The sequence below is a fragment of the Trichechus manatus genome, unplaced genomic scaffold (genome assembly GCF_000243295.1).
Source record: "Trichechus manatus latirostris isolate Lorelei unplaced genomic scaffold, TriManLat1.0 scaffold00141, whole genome shotgun sequence".
Taxonomy (NCBI): Eukaryota; Metazoa; Chordata; class Mammalia; order Sirenia; family Trichechidae; genus Trichechus; species Trichechus manatus.
In genome coordinates, this window is record NW_004444077.1 from 2,605,386 (window position 1) to 2,624,127 (window position 18,742).

The 18,742-nt window shown below is 36.4% G+C and overlaps 1 protein-coding gene across 1 annotated transcript in view; it reads left to right on the plus strand.

The window, feature by feature from the left end:
• SESN3 (sestrin 3) overlaps positions 1-13,735 on the plus strand; it is a 66,327-nt gene extending 52,592 nt beyond the window's left edge. The window contains exons 4-7 of the mRNA XM_023739851.1: positions 893-1,048; positions 1,540-1,730; positions 3,869-4,013; positions 5,793-13,735. Coding sequence (XP_023595619.1) covers positions 893-1,048; positions 1,540-1,730; positions 3,869-4,013; positions 5,793-5,879 — 579 coding nt within the window. The 3' untranslated portion in view covers positions 5,880-13,735. The remainder of the gene's footprint in view (positions 1-892; positions 1,049-1,539; positions 1,731-3,868; positions 4,014-5,792) is intronic.
• The last annotated feature ends 5,007 nt before the right edge of the window (positions 13,736-18,742 follow it).

Here is an 18,742-nt window from a genome sequence, read left to right on the forward strand (position 1 = left end):
GCAGGTTAATTAAGATAATAATACCAAAAAACCAAACCTGTTGCTGTCGAGTCGATTCCGACTCATAGTGACTCTATAGGACAGAGTAGAACTGCCCCATAGAGTTTCCAGGGAGCACCTGGTGGATTCGAACTGCTGACCTTTTGGTTAGCAGATGTAGCTCTTAACCACTATACCACCAAGTTAATGATAGCAGTGCCCAAAATCTTGCCTTCCTTCCTGCCATGCTCTCTTTCAAGTCCTTCTCCTTATATGCCTCTTTTTAAAGTAAAAAAGAACTGTATTAAATCTTTTTTACTGTGAATATACCCAGCTAACTTTAACAGTCTTTCTGAAAATTAAACTCAATTAAGGTGGTCTTTCATCTTTATCTTTACCCGTATTTGGTAATGAAATTGCATTCATATGTCAGCAACAGATATTTTATATGAGTTTAAGTCATAGCGCAGTGATTAAGAGCTACAGCTGCTCACCACAAGGTTGGCAGTTCGAATCCACCAGCCACTCCTTGAAAATCCTATGGGGCAGTTCTACTCTGTCCTGTCGGGTCTCTTTGAGTCAGAATCCACTAGACAGCAATGGATTTGGTTAATCAATATTGTAGGAGTCCCCGTGTGGTGCAAATGGTTATGTGCTCAGCTGCTGATTAAAAAGTTGGAGATTTGAGGCCATCCAGAGGTACCTTGGAAGAAAGGCCTGGCAGTCTACTTCTGTATAATCAGCCACTGAACACCCTATGGAGCACAATTCCACTCTGATACACGTGGGGTCACCATGAGTTGGAGTCAACTCTACAGCAACTCATTAATTGCTGCCATAACTTAAGAAATGCCATGGAAAAGCTAAAAAGTGGGAAAAATGAAGTATAGTTTCATTGTCTTAACTATGTACTGTTTCCCTAACACAAGATTGTTCACCATTGTCCTTAGATTTTGAAGATGACATGATTATAACATCTGATGTCTCCCGATATATTGAAGACCCTGGTTTTGGGTATGAGGATTTTGCCAGAAGAGGGGAAGAGCATTTGCCAACATTCCGAGCTCAGGTATAAGATGTGTTTAATTCAGAGAAACTAGGGAATAAATAGTGTCATTTTAACTGTTAAACATAAAACACCCTAGAAAACATAGCCGCACAGTGATGTGGCTCCTAGAGAGGGGATAGTTTTAATTAAGACAGACTCCTTTGCTTGTTTCAGATGATCTGCTAACTGTCCATGTCACTGAGTCAGGTTGGTCACATAGGGTTATTCTGAGATCTCCTGGGGTCCTTCCACATCAGGGCACAGTGTGTTTAGTACCTGACCACAGGAAGTGGCCAGAGTTCATCACTAACATGCAAGCTCTGGACCCCACTGAAGAAACATCATAGCACTCCGGTCAGCAGACTGATATGAAAGGCTGTTAGTAAAGCTGCAAACCTAGAATGTAAATTTGAAATATCCTCACTTACTTGCTTCACTGTTAATTTGAACAAAAACACAGAGTTTAAATGGAGACTGCCCATTTTGCATCTGGATAAATTTTATTCTTTTAGGACTATACTTGGGAAAATCATGGGTTCTCCCTGGTGAACAGACTTTATTCTGACATTGGACATCTTCTTGATGAAAAGTTTCGGATGGTCTACAATCTCACCTATAACACTATGGCCACCCATGAGGATGTTGACACAACCATGCTGCGCAGAGCTTTATTTAACTATGTCCACTGTATGTTTGGAATCAGGTATGTTCATTGTGGAGACAGTTTTATATATTTCTAAATGAAAATTCTAACATGAGTCTTAGTTACCTCCTATTTAGGAGGATACAATTCAGGGGAGAAAACATTACATGTGGACTTGTGATTGAAAAAAAAAAAATGTATTCTGTTTTGTAGAAAAGCATTATTCTCTGTTAAATATTGTGAATCTTAATATTGATGCACATATAAGTATAGTAGTAAGAATTTCATGAGGAGGGGAAAAAGCATGAGTGATCTTTACAGATACATAGAATCAGACTCCATTTGAGAATGTTTCCTGGAAGAATAGGTCAGTTAAAAAGCATATATTATGTTCCTTTAGATCATTGTAATAAATGCTAGTTAGTTTGTTTTTTAATTTATTTTTGAAGGCATGGTAATTAGAGTATAAGCAAAACTGGAATAGATTCTGCCCTCAAAGTTTGCCATGCATTATTATCATGTAAGAACACGGAAACAAAACATATCGATCAGTATAAATTAATGGCCTTTAAATTTAGAAAATTAGTATTGAGAGGACAGTGAGTAAAAGAGTGAATCAGGTTGAATGGTTTAATCAAGAAAGCTCTTTTTGGATAATGTGCCTTTTTGAGCTGGACTTTCAAGGCTTTCATGGAGATAAATTTGCAGAAAAAATTTCCGGTTATGTGTACATTCAACTTGACTGTTTACTATATCCTTTCTGATGGTTCTAAAGTCTTTATAGAATGGAATTGGAATTAGAATTCAAGTTGTTGAGCAGCATGCTGTCTATAGATTTTAAATGAATAATCTCAAAATTTCCTGATAAATCAATTAACAACGCACCATTCTCTCTAAAAAACACTGCTGTGATAGTACATAATAACTATATTCTTGGCCATATGCCATCCTAGATAATAGGTTATCACAGAATTGTCACATTTTAAAATACATGTATGTTTATACCTACCCAAGTAAAATAAACATCAATAGAATTTAATTGCAATAAATATGTATTGTATGCAAGGCAAATAAATAACAAATGTTGTGGTGGTTATATTTTTCTGTTGGATGCTACTATATAAAGCTTTTATAAAATTCTCAAAGTACTTTTTTAAACCAACAATAAGCATTTAAAATTTTTTAAATTAACTGAAAAAATAGAAGAGAAATTCCACAAGCTCCCAGCGCCGCATTTTACCCACCTACCTGCGTCTGTGCCCGTTTACTGTGCTGCCTCTTCTGTTTTCATGGATAAGCTGTCTGTGCTCCTCTCCACTTGTGCACAAAACTCCATCTCCTCTCACCTTTTAAAGGATTCTCTTCTAGCAACTCTATCCCCTTTCCCGTGCATGATCAGCTTTACTCTCTTTATTGGATCTTTCTCATCAGTGTATAACCATGCTGTTATTTCTCCAGTCTTTAAAAAAAATCCTTTCTTCATCCTTCCTTTTCCTTCTGGCTACTACCCCTTTTACCTGCTCCCATGCACAGCAAATCTCTTTGAAAACAAATGTAAATATTTACTGCCACCATTTTATCATCTCCCATTCTCTCTTGAACCTGCTGCAATTTCAGGCTTTTACCCCTACTGTGCCAACAAAACTGCTCTTGTTGAGGCTGCCAGTGACCTCCACAGAGCTCCCTCCAGTGGTCATTTCTCAGTTATCATATTGTCTTACCAGCAGCACTAAATAGTTGATTGCTCCCTCTTCCCTAAAACACTCTTCACTAGACTCCTGCCTCAGGGCCTTTACACCTGCTCCTTCACCTTCTTCTGGTATTTGCTCAAACATCAACCTCTCAGAGAAGCCTGTATCATCCTACTTAAAACTGCAACTCCTCCCCTGCAGCCCCAGCTTTATTTTTTTCTCCGAAGTACTAATCACCATCTGATATATTTGTTTTTTCTTTTTTCCCCAATAGAATTTAAACACCATGAGCCGGGAGTTTTTGTCTATTTTGTTCACTAATGTTCAGATTTCTTCAGTGCCTAGAAGTGTGCCTGGCATGTAATAGACATTCAGTCAATATTTGTTAAATGAATGAATTAATGAGCTTTTGGTATTTAATTACTAGACAATGAATGTCTCTTGGTATAACTTTATAAATGAAGAGTTCTGATTATGTCATTATAAAACTGTTGTTGGGTTACTTAGGTATGATGACTATGATTATGGAGAAGTTAATCAATTACTTGAACGAAGCCTGAAGGTTTACATTAAGACAGTGACCTGCTATCCTGAGAGAACTACAAAGCGCATGTATGATAGTTACTGGCGTCAGTTCAAACACTCAGAAAAGGTAAATAATTCCTAACACTCCACCTAGATAGATGCTCAATACAGGATATAATGATTATGAAAAAATGATACATGAATATTAATGAATTAGTATCATTGAAGCAATAAAAGTGGCATCATCTAGCTATATGTATTTTTTTAATGTCTTTTAAATCAAGTTTATTGATTATTAACTAAATTTTGGTCATGTGTTTTATCTATATATATGTATAAAGTAAAAGTTTAGCATCAGTCTTTGGAAAATTGGTTCTAAATATCGATAGTTTTAAGGTACATTTGGAAAATTGTCTACCATTTTAACTATTAATAAAAAAAAATCAAACCTAATGAGATGTTAAGTGTAATTGTATCTTGGCCCAGAAGGCATATCCATTTAGAGATTCTTTAACTCTGTTTAGCCATTGGGGTTAACCTATTAGAGCAATAATTTTTTATTCTACTTCGGTAATTTGGTATTTTGACACTGTAATCCAAGACCTTTGAGCCAAATACATTATTATATAAGAATATTTCTTTTGATGAAATATATAGGAACCATTGTTTAAGTTAAGACCTAATAAATACAAGGGTCTTTACCAACCTTTTAGTATCAAAGCTGGCCTTAAATCATAAGTCTTTTGACCTTTAACTCCAAGGATCTTTTCTTTATACTACAATTTCCAAGCATGAAAGTAAGAAAATCTTTTTATGGGCCTAACATTCAGTAAAGGAGCCCTAGTAGCACAATGGTTAAGTGCTCAGCTGCTAATCGAAAGGTCAGCAGTTTGAACCCACCGCAGGAGGAAGATGTGGCAGTCTGCATCTATAAAGATTACAGCCTTGGGAACGCTGGGAGGCAGTTCTACCCTCTAGAGTGTCACTGTAAGTCATAATCAACTCGACGGCAATGAGTTGTCAGGTTTTAACTTTCACTAATTGGCAAAGAACATTATAGCCTCAGTATCTAACAGATTTTTTGAAATCTTACAATCAGTCAGACATGAGGCAATACCCATTGAATCTCTGACATCTCTGCATGATTTATCTTTATGCTCTGTTTATATGTTTGCAGTAGATTTTCTTCCCTTTCTAGATTATATATAGAAATTCCCTTCATCAGGAGAATATATCCAACCTTTAGAAAGAGAGAAAAAGAATTTAAATATATTATCATAACATATTGTTTGTAATAAATTTTGAAAACACATGGATATTCATTTTAACCTATCAGCTGAGAAGTACCTCCGAAGAAAGTTAAGAAGTGTTTGTTCACCACTGTATCTCATTGACTCTGGGGAGCCTACACATAATGTAATGTATTAGAAACTGCTTTAGACATCTGGTTTTCACTTTAGTATCTTTCAGGTAAACAATAGAAAAATTTTAAAAAGCTTTTCCAAGTAATAAGCATAAGCAGTAAGAAATATAGGGCTGATTTTTTAGCCACATAAAATTTTACAACTAGTGGAAGAAAAGTATAATTTGTAGGAAAGTTGTAATTTATAAAAATTAATTTTATTTTATAACCCAAAAGGTATAATGGCTTTACATAGAGTATATTCTAACAAAATTATTGGAGTTTTTAGGTTTTACAGGTTGTTTTTACTGCTCACAAAGGTATTTTTTACAAATGACAGGTTTCTTGTGAAAGCTACATCATGTACTTGCATAAATATGCCCAGGCATGTATGTTTGTATATCTGTCTATATATACATGCAAAACCTTTGTGAATGTTTCTATATGAAAAATTGTTCAAGTTGTTTATAGTGTTTGTTAAACTGACAACATTTTTATTTCTAGGTTCACGTAAATCTACTTTTAATGGAAGCACGGATGCAAGCCGAACTTCTTTATGCTCTTCGTGCCATAACTCGACATTTGACCTGAAACATCACCCAGAGAAAGTGTCATATATGTGTGAAGACCTTTTCACATGAGATATACTCGAAGCTGTTTGTGATGTAGCATCAAAAATTATCCAATTCTCTAGTGTCAAAGTTTAGCCGTTTTTTTTTTTTGTTCGTTCGTTTGTTTTTTTTTTTGCGGCTGTAATGTGCAATGATGTGTTTTATTTTTCTTGATGCTTAACATTACTAACAACTGCAAAAATAATACTGAGGAGCACTACTTTGCATTGTTTATAGTTGGATTTTTGGATACTGACCATAAGTCATGAATCTGGTTTGTTAATGCTTAACGTCAGCGCTTTTGGGTTTGTGGGTATGTGTACTGTTTTTTTCTTTCTTTCTTTTTTTTAAGTAAAAAAAAGCGCTTACAATCTGTTCAAGCAATTGTTCTTCAGATATTCGAATTCAGCAAAGAATGGCTCCCCTCTGGCCATTCTAAATTTTTAATGTTGTGTCCTAAATCTGGTAGAGGAAAAGCATGCGCTGTTGAACCAAGCTGCTCAATGGACACGTGTGTGTCCCCAGGAGATTATTTGTCAGGCACTGTTTTTGTTTTGTTTTCATTTTTTACTGTTATTGGCGATAACGTGAAATGTGATACAGCCATTGTCCATAATTTAATGTGAAATTAATCATGTTGAATTCTATAGCATGCTACTGAAATGCCAAATTTAGTTATTTTCTTTCTCTTCTGAAACAGAAGTTTCAGTTTTCCATATCAGATATATATATTAGAAGTGGAATTATGCACAATCCTTTCTATCACTGACGGTAATCCTCAGTCATCTTCAACAATCAGTGCTCACAGTGCTGCTTACAGTTCATTTAGTTGGCACATATAAACCTGCACCCACACAAGACTGACCAAAAATTTTCTTTGCACATTTTTCCTTTCTCATAGTTTTTTCTATATTACGGTAAGCAAAGGAAGGTTAGTATACCTATATTTTCCCTGTTAAGCTTTTAGAAATTATTTACCATGATTTTTCTTCTTGTAATAGGTTAAACAGGTTATTATTCAAAGATAAAAATTGTGTTTCTATGCATTAATGTGATTGAACAACAACAACAACAAAGAGTGCAATATGTTAAAAGAAATACTAAACTAAAATTCTCCCCTATTACGTCACTGCAGAAGTGTCCTTCTAAACATAGCCATAAAGAAATTTTGTTCAAATTTCTTTATTGCACAAGGCTTTTTTTTTTTTTTTCTTTCAGTTTTACCTACCTTACTGGGGTTAAACAATGTTCTTTTCATAATGCCAAAGCATTCCCTTCCCCAGAAAAATCTCTTTGGACAACTGGTTAAGAAAATATATCAAGTCTTAGGGGAAGGATAAGCGGCCAAAAAGTCACATTTTTGCATTGGTTTATGTTGCTTGATTAGACTATGTTCAGAGAGCACAACATTATGTGTTTATAGCTTTAATTTGTATTATGTTAATGAACCAGTGAAGTGCCTGAAGAGATGCTTACAACTATCCAGTAGGACACGACTGCACTGCTTAAACACTTTTTGGTTAATTAAGGGTGACTTGAATTTTACACATACATGCTAATTTTTTAAAAACAGACCATGTTTTCATAGTAAATAATATAGCTAAAATTTTCCGTTAGAGATCCCACAAAGATTTCATTTCAGACTTCCTTGTTATTTAAGACTTACTTTTTTCTCTCATGAAAGAATCGTGAGCTAGTGTTTTGTTAAATCATTTCCCCCTTCCATTTATCATCCTTCTGGTACAATACATTCGGTTTCTTTCTTTTAGATTTTGTTCCAGATAAGAAAACAAAAAGATGATCATAAATCTATTACTATAAGGTAGTTCTGCATTTTTTGATTCCAGGCTCTTACTTGAAATCGTCCATGTGAGGAAAAAAAATTACTAATATTTTTGAAGACAGGGTGGTTTATTTAAAGAGATTATTCAGAGAACTTGTGCCAGATCTCCTGTTTTGTTCATTGCACATATCGATTTAATCCAATATCACATTATATAGATATGTATTATTATGTACAAAGAAAGTATTTAGAAGAATGGCAAAACACAGATGACAACATAAATGTCCATTTGATTTCCCTACTTTAGAACTTTCAAGTTGGGCTTATGTTTTATTCTTGACATTTGTTTTTCTACTAGAGTTCTTTAATAGCCCTATATTTTAGTGCAGGTGAACTGTATTACAGGATGAAAAATAATCTTTACATAATGAAAAGGAGAAACTGTCACAGACCATCACATGAGCTTCAGACCAAAAGGGGAAACAAGGTTTAAGTAACTAAAATGACCACTTAGCTTTTAGTTTTTTTTTTTTTTTTTTTTTCAGTTTTTTCCCCAGAAATATGAAGTAGTTGGAGTTTGGGTTACGGAAATATTAGTGCCTTTACTAGATCTTTTTCCAGCCAAGTTTCTTTTTAGCTCAGCATTGGTCTATCTCATCAATAATCGGGAAAGTGAGTTGACTTGGAACTATAAACAAAAACAAAACAATGTATTTGTGAACCAGCCTAGAAAAACTGACTTCTGAAAGTGCTAACGCACCTACTAAGATGCAGCATGCACAGCGTTCCAGGTTGTGAATACCATTTTGCTGCGAGTTTGCTGTTAACTTTCTTTATCTAATGCAAACTTGAAGTTCTGATGCGGTTTTCCAGGGTGGTATTTTTTCAGAGTACTGAATTTACTATGTAATTTATAGTATAGCTTTTTATATTCAAATGTGATATTTTTAAAAGAGATGTCTGGTTCAATTGGTTTAATGATATGATTATATGATACGCTAATCTACACCTTGGGCTCACATTGTGCCAAACTTAAATGTGCAAGTGTATGGTCAAAAAGCACATGTGAATGTGAATCCTTTACCTCTGTTGCTTATTATGTTACAATTAGTGTAATAATCCACTGATGTATATTCTTGAGTAATGTCTATTTACCTTTTCTTGCTGGAATAACAAGTTTTCCAGCTTCAATTGTAGTTCTTGATTTCTCAGATCACCTTAAGAAATATCTGAGTACTCTCCCACCTAAAAGTAAATCTGTTCTTTAACCTCATCACTTGAGTGAGAGAGTGGCCAGGCAGGTGCCTCATTGGATCCTTCACATCAGGCTTCCTCAGGTGGACTCGTGATAATAAGGGGAAAAGAGGCTTTGAGATGGGACTATTTATTACCTTCTTCACTTTTTTGAACTAAGTATATTGTCTCAGTCTCAAGAAGAATCTTTGTCCCATTTGGGAGATTTTTAAAATAAAAGATGCTAACGTGGAATCTGGGGCATGGCCTTGGCCTTTAATTATGGCTTTAAAACCCAAATAATGGCAGAGCACCACAGGGCTGTTTTAGAATAGAAAACTCACTCTAAGCTCTATATTAAGATCATTTTTGAACCAGCGCCCTATTTTAATTGCATAATAATATCACCTAAAGCTTTTAAATTATTCCAGAGCAACTTTTTCCTTTTCCACCTTATAGAGTTTTAAAAAATCCCATCTTAGATTTTTATGCTGCAGCAAAGTAAAATTATCAGCAAACAATTAAAGGCATCTACTTAAAATAGTTCCATTTTAGTTCAGAATGCATGTATATATAATGGGAAGATTCTTTTAAATTCTAAGGACAATTCATCAGGGAAAAAATTTTCAGTGCATGTTACAGAAATGATTTGCACTGTAATAGTAAAATGAGGTTTTTGTTTTGTTTTGAAGACAATTCTAAATCATTTCTCTGGAAATCGAGACCTTAAACTCTTCTCTTTATCGAATAAAACTTTTTCTTTTATGCAAATAGATGGTCTTGCATGGAGTAAAAAGTATGCAACAGACAAATTATGTTACGTAAATAGTATATGAAATTTTCTTAATAGTATAATTCAACAGTCAACTGAAAGACGTGGCTCCTCTGTTCAAATCGAATTTTAAGTTATGTGATTTGTATAATCAGAACCTATTCTGGGTGGTCGTCGTCATAAACTGTTTCCCTATTATATCCCTCTGGAGACTGAGAATCAAATTAAGTAGTCTTTCCTCAAAGCAGTACTGTAACATGAATGTATTCATCTCAGTCAACAGAATTCAAATGCCCACTGTATGTGGCGCTTACTTCAGTGCTAATTTGGCACATTAGCAGTGTCTGCTCAGGTGAGACCTAGAACAAAAATAGCTGGGGTGAAATGGATCATAGAGGTGGCGGTATATATTGAGGCAGAGCCTTTTGAGGAAGGAAAAGTTTCTCAAAGAACCCATGGAACATAATTCTGAGAGGGTGACTATCCTCACACCTAATATAAAGGAAACATTTCCCACCTGGGAGCTCCTACCTGCATTCAGTCCACCCTTTCTTGCCTGCTTTCTCTTCCTCCAAGTGCCTCAACCTCTACATGCCCTCTCTCCTCTCCCTCCCTCAGCCAATCCTGGTCTGAAGGACTTTTAGAATCCAAACCAAACATCACCAGCCACCTGCTGATAGTCACCAGCATTCACTTTTCTGAGTTACTTTTTCTCCATTCATTAAGAATATGACTTTATCATGACTCCCTCTAAATCCCTCAACCACCCAGATATATTTTGGCTAACCTTTACCCTAGACAACCAGATTTTATACAGCACCAAGTGTAATCTTGTCCATCCCATACTGTTCTACTCTTATCCCTGCTGCCAAAATATCTTGCTATCCTCTACCTCATCCCCAAAGAGCCTATAAGTTTGGAGTATCCAACCGTTTCATAGATTCACTCTCTGTTGTTCAGTAATACTACTTCATATTTTAAATAAATCATAAAAGATTTTTGCCTTCTATCAAAGTAGGAATCTTTATATTTATACACGATACAGAAATTGAACTATTTCTACCATGCAGAATTTAGCATTTAACAGGATTTTAAAGTGATTTAATTGCCATTCTAACTTGGATCTATATTAGGTAGTGAATATTGGTATTAATCCAGGTTATTTGAATGTAAAGTTAAAATTCTCCTGCAATCCAGATCTATAACCCTTCAGTGGAACTGGAAATTCCTGTCATACAAATGAGTGCTGTTTCAGACAGTTGTATTTTTTATTGGTGTTGTTGGAACCTTGAAACACATTTTTAATAGAAGGGCCTGTATGAAAAGTAGTGTTTAGGTGGCTCTACCAGAACACAGAAGTCCATTTGATCCATAATGTAGATAAAACACCACAAAATTGGATGCATAGGGTTTGATCAGGCTTTCCTGGGTTAGACTGGGACTCTAGCCCCCATTCCTACCCTGTTCTCATGGAAAAAAAAAAGTCCTGTGGGATGAAAAGGGAATGCATAGACTTCAGGTACATCCAGAGAGCATCATTATGGAGCAGGAAGTACACAGGGGAAGGAGAAGCAACAGTTCTTCTCTAGCCAGTGTGCACTAGATGCTGTTCATAGATGTAAAATATTTCTAAGTCAGGTTTATAACATGGGGAGTGTTTATCTATAGATGTTTATCTGACTTGAAGATAAATCAACCCTGTTTGAAAGTATAGATTATGATGATCTGCAGTGGTATTTGGATGCTTTTCATTCTCATTTATGAGCAACCCAACCTGATAGCACAGTCCATTAAATGGCTCAAAGGGCTTGGGAGTGAATCGATGGCCTAGTTTAGAAATGAGACTTAATAATTGAGGCTGAAGGGGTGTTTTTTATTAAATCAGGTCATGAAGTGTTCATTCTAGCTTTAAACTAGTTATGACTGCCCCACCAGGAAGCACAGAATTGAAGACATATAGGGGAAAAAAACAATGAGTATCTGGTACTTTTCAGAACTTATGGAAATCTTTGAAATAATGCAATGCATACAATAAAATAGCCTTTAGAACAAATGTGCATTTTACAGCTCATAGGACATCAAACATTAATAAGTCTAAACATGAAAAATACAATTGTTTTATATGTAAATTTTGTTAAAACAGTATTTTATTGCATCCTCAATTTAACCTCTTAAAAGTGAAAGCATAATTTCTACAGAAAGGGTAGAAGAAAGAGGGAGAGAGAATCTCTGGTCTTTAAACTCATTGCCGTTGAGGCGATTCCAACTCATAGCGACCCTATAGGACAGAGTAGAACTGCCCCACAGAGTTTCCAAGGAGTGGCTGGTGGATTCCAACTGTCGACCTTTTGGTTAGCAGCCAAGCTCTTAAACACTGCGCCACCAGGGTCTTTAGTCCTACAATATTGTTCATGAATCCTGATTAGTTAAGTACATACATTATGATACTGAATGAAACTGATTACATCTCTCTCTTGATTAGCCTTATAATTTTCAAATGGCTGTCCCTAGTTTGGTAAGGAAGGATCAAAAGGTAGGATAAAGGAAACCTATCAGTTGGGTGGCCAACAAGTTTCCTTTGTAATGTTGAGTATTTTTCTCCTTTCTGAATTTCTCTGGTTCTCTAAAATGTAAGTTAAGAGTTAAATGGTACCCTTATTCACCAAGGAAAGTGATCCAAACTATCTAGTGCAGATATTTTCCTTTGAATTCCTATATCTTCCCTGGAAGGAAAATACTTTTTTCCCCTCCCTCTTTCTCTTCACGTTTACTCTTTTCAACCCAAAATAAGATAGACACAGAAAACAAACCACATACCAGTTTGGCATCTTCTCAATGCTAGTCGAATAGGCACATCCACATGCAGTCTCAGCAAGGCAAAACCAGAACCCTGTCAGGTCAACTTGGAACTTGGCCTTGCTACTTGGATTAGCTCCTTCAAACCTGAAAATAACTTTCCTGGTCATGGAAGAACTGGATGTATCCTTTAGCTAATGAAACAGGATTTGAACTTGAAATCTCTTTTTTTAATCCTGATTTTGCAGGGCAGCTACATAATGAATGTATATATTAAGAGTTTGTAGCTGAATTGCACATGAAATCAGATTGCCAACTTCTTGACTTTCAGTTTTAGACATCATTTTATCCTTAAGTTGTGAGCAATATATGTAGCATGCTGTGAAACGTCTATTATAGTTCTTTAATTCATCAGTATTAATACAGAATTATCTTTTGTGTTCCTTGGTACTTTTTATTCAATGTAATCAGAAGCTGTGATATTTTGCCTTTGTAGTCCTGTGCTTTGTTACTGTAATTTTTTTTTCTTTACAAAGCACGTGACTTTGGACTAATGTGAGGCGGATGACGTGATCTTTAAGACTGCTATATATATCAGTCTTACTATATAAGGTTTTAAATTAGAATAAGCTTTTATCAAATAGATCATTGATGCAATTTAGGATTCACACAAGTTTCAGTGTCCAATGGCGGTCTTATATTTATAGTTTCAGTTAAGAAAATAGCAAACTTGATAAACAGCCACTTTAAACTTGTTCTGGCAAACCAGACCCTGCTGTAGATATAGTCTAAAGTAGTTAACCATATAAGCCTTTTCAACTTGTATGCCCTCCATGTAAGTCAGCAGTTAAGGAGATTAGAGAACCCATGAAAGCTTTTTTGTATTACTAGGTTTTATTTTTCTTATGTTGCTGATTTTACAATTCTGACTAAAGCTGACCTGAATGGATCAGTTTACGTGTAATATTCTAGGCTTTATTGCTTTTTTTTTTGGAGGGATGGGTAATATTATTTGGACAGATGCAGAAGGAACTGTTAGTGAGTCAAGACAAAACACATTTGAAATAAAGGAACTGTGTATTAACATGTTAACAACAATTCATAACTGCACTTTTTATGACATTTTGAAAATCTATTTATAGGTACAGAACAATGGATTTTGTTAAACTGTATCACATTTATACTTGCAGAAATTTATTTCATTGTTATTAGTAGGAATTTTATTGGTTCAATAAAATTGGCAAAACTGAACCCTGATCATTTGATTTTATACATATATGTATATGTATTTGTATTGGAGTAAGACTCTTGCCTGGGTTTGTTTATGCTGATTATTGAGACATATATCTTGAAAGACATCAGAAATGTAAGCGTCATTTATTTTCCCTCATTTCTTCCCAACTGACAGTCTCATATTTTTTAATAATCACCTCAATATTGCATTAGTGGAATATTGCAATAATGCAAGCTATGGAAAATGTATAATTATTGTTACCTTTTAAAATACCAATTTTGATCTCAACAAAAGGCAAATTAATTTCATTATTACCCCCTTGTTAACGAATATAGTAACAGAATGGGGAAAGGGGCATTGAGCATGGGCTCAGAGCCTGTATTCAAGACCTGTTTTTTTTCTGCATTGTACTAGCTTTGAGACCTTGGAAATAATTTACTCTCTATAAACCTTGGTTTCCTCACTGCGAACTGCGGGGAATAATACCTACTTGAGAGGGTTGGTTGAGAATTAGGTGAAGTGCAATAATGTATTTGAAATAATACAGCACATGATAAATTTGAATGGATAAATGAAAACGCTGGAGAATAGTGTTGCTAATTTGAAATAAAAATGTAGGAAGGAGAAATTAATGGGGAGGGGGAGATTATACATGTATAATGTGAAGTGATGGTAAGACCTCCAAGTAGAAACATAAAATGTAACGGGATGTGTGAAGTCTTGTGCAAGGTTTTCCAAGAAAAGGCTTTTCATTTCTCTTAACTTGCTGATTACGTAAAAAATCACACCAAAGGCAACAGCTCTTCCTTTGTGCCATAGGTCCAGCTGAAATGGGAGACCAGTGGAAACCAGCTCCTTGCTGATTAGAATCTGTCTTTGCCAAAAATCTGCAATATCTATGGGGAGATAAAGGGTAGCACCCATCGGATCAAACTGTCAGCCAACAGCTCATCTCTTCCACAAGTTCTCCCTCAATTTGAAATCTGACTTTTTACCACTAGTTCCCTACGAATTTATTAACAACTTTGAACCATTTTTAAAAGTAAAATAAAACTCATGTTTATGTGTGTCCTTGGTCCCTTCACACATACAATCTCATTTAATCCTTGGAGTAACTTTGCAAAGAACTGATGTCTTCATTTTATAGATGAAGAAATTGAGTCTTAGCTTTGCTTGCCCAAGAGTTGACACCTAGAATTGGCATAGTGGATTTGAACTCCAGTCTTTCTGATAGCACTTTTTATCTGAACTTTCCTACCTTAATTTAGCCCAGATTTCTTGCTTAATGATATAAATGACCATAACCCCCCCCCCCCCATAAAAAACCAGTTGCCTCTTGAGTCGATTCCAACTCATAGCAACCCTATAGGACAGATGAGAACTGTCCAATAGGGTTTCCAAGGAGCAGTCGGTGGATTCTAACCGCCGACCTTTTGGTTAGCAGCTAAGCCCTTAACCACTGTGCCAGCAGGGTTCCAATAGACATTTAGTCAGTGTCTGTCATGTATCAGAAGAATCAAAGGTGATTAAGATACAGTCATGTCCTGAAAAGAACTTACTGGTGTCATGAGGCCGTCTTTATTCTCTATCTCCTGTCCCTCACCCTTTCTTTCCAGGCACTTACTGAGGCTGTCAGTAGGTCTTATATAACCTAGGGCAGGTTACCTATGTCTCTGAGGCCCCACAGTTTCTCTCTTGACACAATGAGAGAAAAGAATGTCTAACTCAAAGACAGTTGTAAGTATTAAATAGGATTTTAGTATAACTTTCTAACATGCGCTTCCCATTCTGATTGAGAAGAAAGCTGGTCTCAGAAAAGGTCTCTTCTGCCATATCTCATCTAGTTGGCATGTTTCAGAACACTTACGTGAGCCCAAACCTTTCCATAAAACTAATCCTTAAAAGGAAGCTGGCACAAGAATTCTTAATGTATTATTAGGCTCCCTCTTGCACTGGCCCGCTCCTAAAATAAACATACACAAGTTCTTCAACTTCCCATCAAAGTGAAACTTAGGAAAACTATCCTGGTTACAGTACTTTTCAACACCCATTAACTGTCTCCTCTTTATTTACAAAGAGGCATATTCTGCACACCTTTTGTACACCACAGCCCTCTTGACCCAGTCTAACCCCTGCTGCTGCTGTGGCAGCCAGTTCCATGCAGGCTTTGGCCAGATTTTCACAGATGTAGTGGGAAAGTACCTCCTGTGGCCCTGGAGAGCTTACCTCTGGCTTCCTGACCCAGGGTAGGTTACCAGAAGGAACCGCCTTTGCACTCAGCATGCACAGCCCACAAGTGCAGGAAGTTGCCATGACCAGTGGCTAACCGAGTCAGTGGATGAGGGCTTCCTTCCTTCCTCCCTCTCAGAGTGCCTGACGGGTTGAGTGTCAGCCCAACTTTTTGTTGGCTTTCCCTCCTTTCCATTTCACTCCCCCTGTCCTCCACTCCTGCTCCCTTGATCCCAAATAAACCTTGGTCTCAGGTTTGCTTCCAGACAAGTCAGTATAGGATAGGGTTTTAGAAAAGCAGACTTGGAAATAAATTAAAATTTCAACTATCTGACCTTGAGGGAGTTACTTAATCTTGTGGTTCCTCAATTTCCTCATCTGTAAAATGCAGATAATACAAGAAATAAGACATATTGGGAAGGGATAAAAGTCAGCAGGAAGAAGGTAACATAGGAATATAGAAAATAATCAATAGCTTGTGACATAGGGTCATAAAAATAGCTGTCATTTATCAAGAACCTTCTAAATGTTAGGAACTTTAAATATATCACCCACCTTTTGTTATAATACCAATAATAATGGTGGGTATTATCCCCATGTTAGAGAGTTTTTAAAAATTGGCTTAGCAAAATACAGTAACTTGTCTAAGGTCAAACCATAAGTGAATGATAGAACTGTTCTCAGATTTGACTGATTTCATTCACTATTCTTTTTCCTCTGTGCCACATAAAGAGGAAATTAGTGCACTTTTTTTTTGATGTTATAAGTGAAGGTTTTATAAAACAGGTAATATTTAAGCTGCTACGTGTAGGATTACTAGCATTTGCAGAGATGAAAGAACAGAACATTCTAGGTAGAGGGGTCAATAGGAACAAAAATCTAGAATTAATGTTCAGGGCCTGTGTATAGGCCCTCACTTTAGAAGGTGGATTTGGAAAGCCAGATTGAAGCCAATTCATAGAGGAGCCATTTTCAGTGCGTCTTCAGCACAAGAATGAATGTGTCCCACTATGAAAAAACATCTCCTTGACAACCAGAGCCTGACAGGATCTGCAAGCTAACTGTAATGCCATCTTTGGAAAGTTTGAATACCTTGAATAGTTTCTTGAATATTTTTGTACATCCCTCTTGATGATGTAGATTATCACTGGTTAAGTATAAGATTCTCAAAGCAAACTGGTAATTTACATGGCCTTACCTTCCCACCCATGTGCACACAGACTCTTCCAATGCCTAGGAGCCACATGATAGCCTGTAGGCCTTTGTAGCTTCTAACTGTGCATTATGTAAACAGATAAAGTTTAAGTAGTGAATGCAATAGATTGTTTGCATTAATGGCCTCAGTTAATGTCCTCCCTGCACCCACACCCTATGGAATGTGAATTTTCAACTCCTCATCAAGAGGTAGTCAATTTCCTCACCCCCTTGAACGTTCGAATCAGAATCAACTTGGCAGCAACTTTTTTTTGGGGGGGGGAGGGGAGGCAAAATTAATAACCTCTCACCATATAGATATCCTCGTAACAGTGGAAAGAATTGCAGCCCTGATTTACCAAACTGGTCTGCAGGCAGAACAGAGAGAAACAAATACGAAATCCATTCCCAGCTGCTTCCAAGATCACACCCTTATGGTAGAGTCTCAGAAGTACTGGAAAGGTGGATGTAGAACACAGAAACATACACTGATTTCACATCATCCCCAGGAAAAGAATACAAGTGACCACGCTTGCTAGTGAATGGAATACTTTTGCATCATGAAGTCACCTAGATTATCTATACGCAGACTTGCATTTAAAAGTGTGGTATATGGATTACATAGTATTTTTTGTAATTATTCTTCTCCCTATAACTTTGTGGTAAGAATATTTGTCCGGTACTTCAGATATTTCTATGACGCATGGCTCCCATGTAACATACAACATTCCGTGAAAATAAGACCTAGGGAAATTCATTAAAAACTAAAGGGATTAATGGTGGATAATAGTCTAAACCATGGTTCTTAAACCTTCTCTCTGAGCATCAGAATCTATAGGGAAGCTTGTTAAAAATAGACATTCCTGGAAGCCACTCAGACTTGCTGCATCAGAATGGAGATAAGGGGTTCGTACAATTTCCCTTTCTGTAAGCTCCCCACACAAGTCTTTATTCAGTCAGCACTATACAAGTCTCTTTTCAGGAACAATATGGCTTTTGGAAACAGCCTCCTTAGACAACATTAAACACAAAGATACAGCTTTAAACCCACCTTGACTGCCTACACCCTCTCTCTTTGTTCCATATATGATTGGGAAACCAAAGACGGTTCACAATGTTATTGAAGCAGCAAATCAAATGGAACCCAGAAGAAGCCGCAAAGGATTTCCCATGGTTAACGTGAACTCCCAATTTTAAATCTTTGCTACAAACTGTTTCTGAAATGGAAACAATTAAAATAGAATTTCTCAATCAAGGGACAAAAACACTCTTAATGCTCTTGATACACATTTCTGAATTGCTTTCCAGAAAATCTCTGCCACTTTACGTCCTGACCCACATGCTCCTCCTTGTGACAACAAGCACCTCCTGCCTGAATGGAGCTCACGGTCTGGGGTGGGGGACATGCAGCAAAAATACCACACTATTACAGAACCACAAATTGGGGCAAATGTTATGAAGGGAAACACAGGGAATACGAACAAATTAGGGGGCAAGGGAGTGCTCTCTGAGTAGACAACATTTCTGTAGATCAGCTAATCTCTGTTGGATGCTAATGAGGGTCAGTAGTCCCAGGGAAAATATCACTGGGCTCTGTGGTGA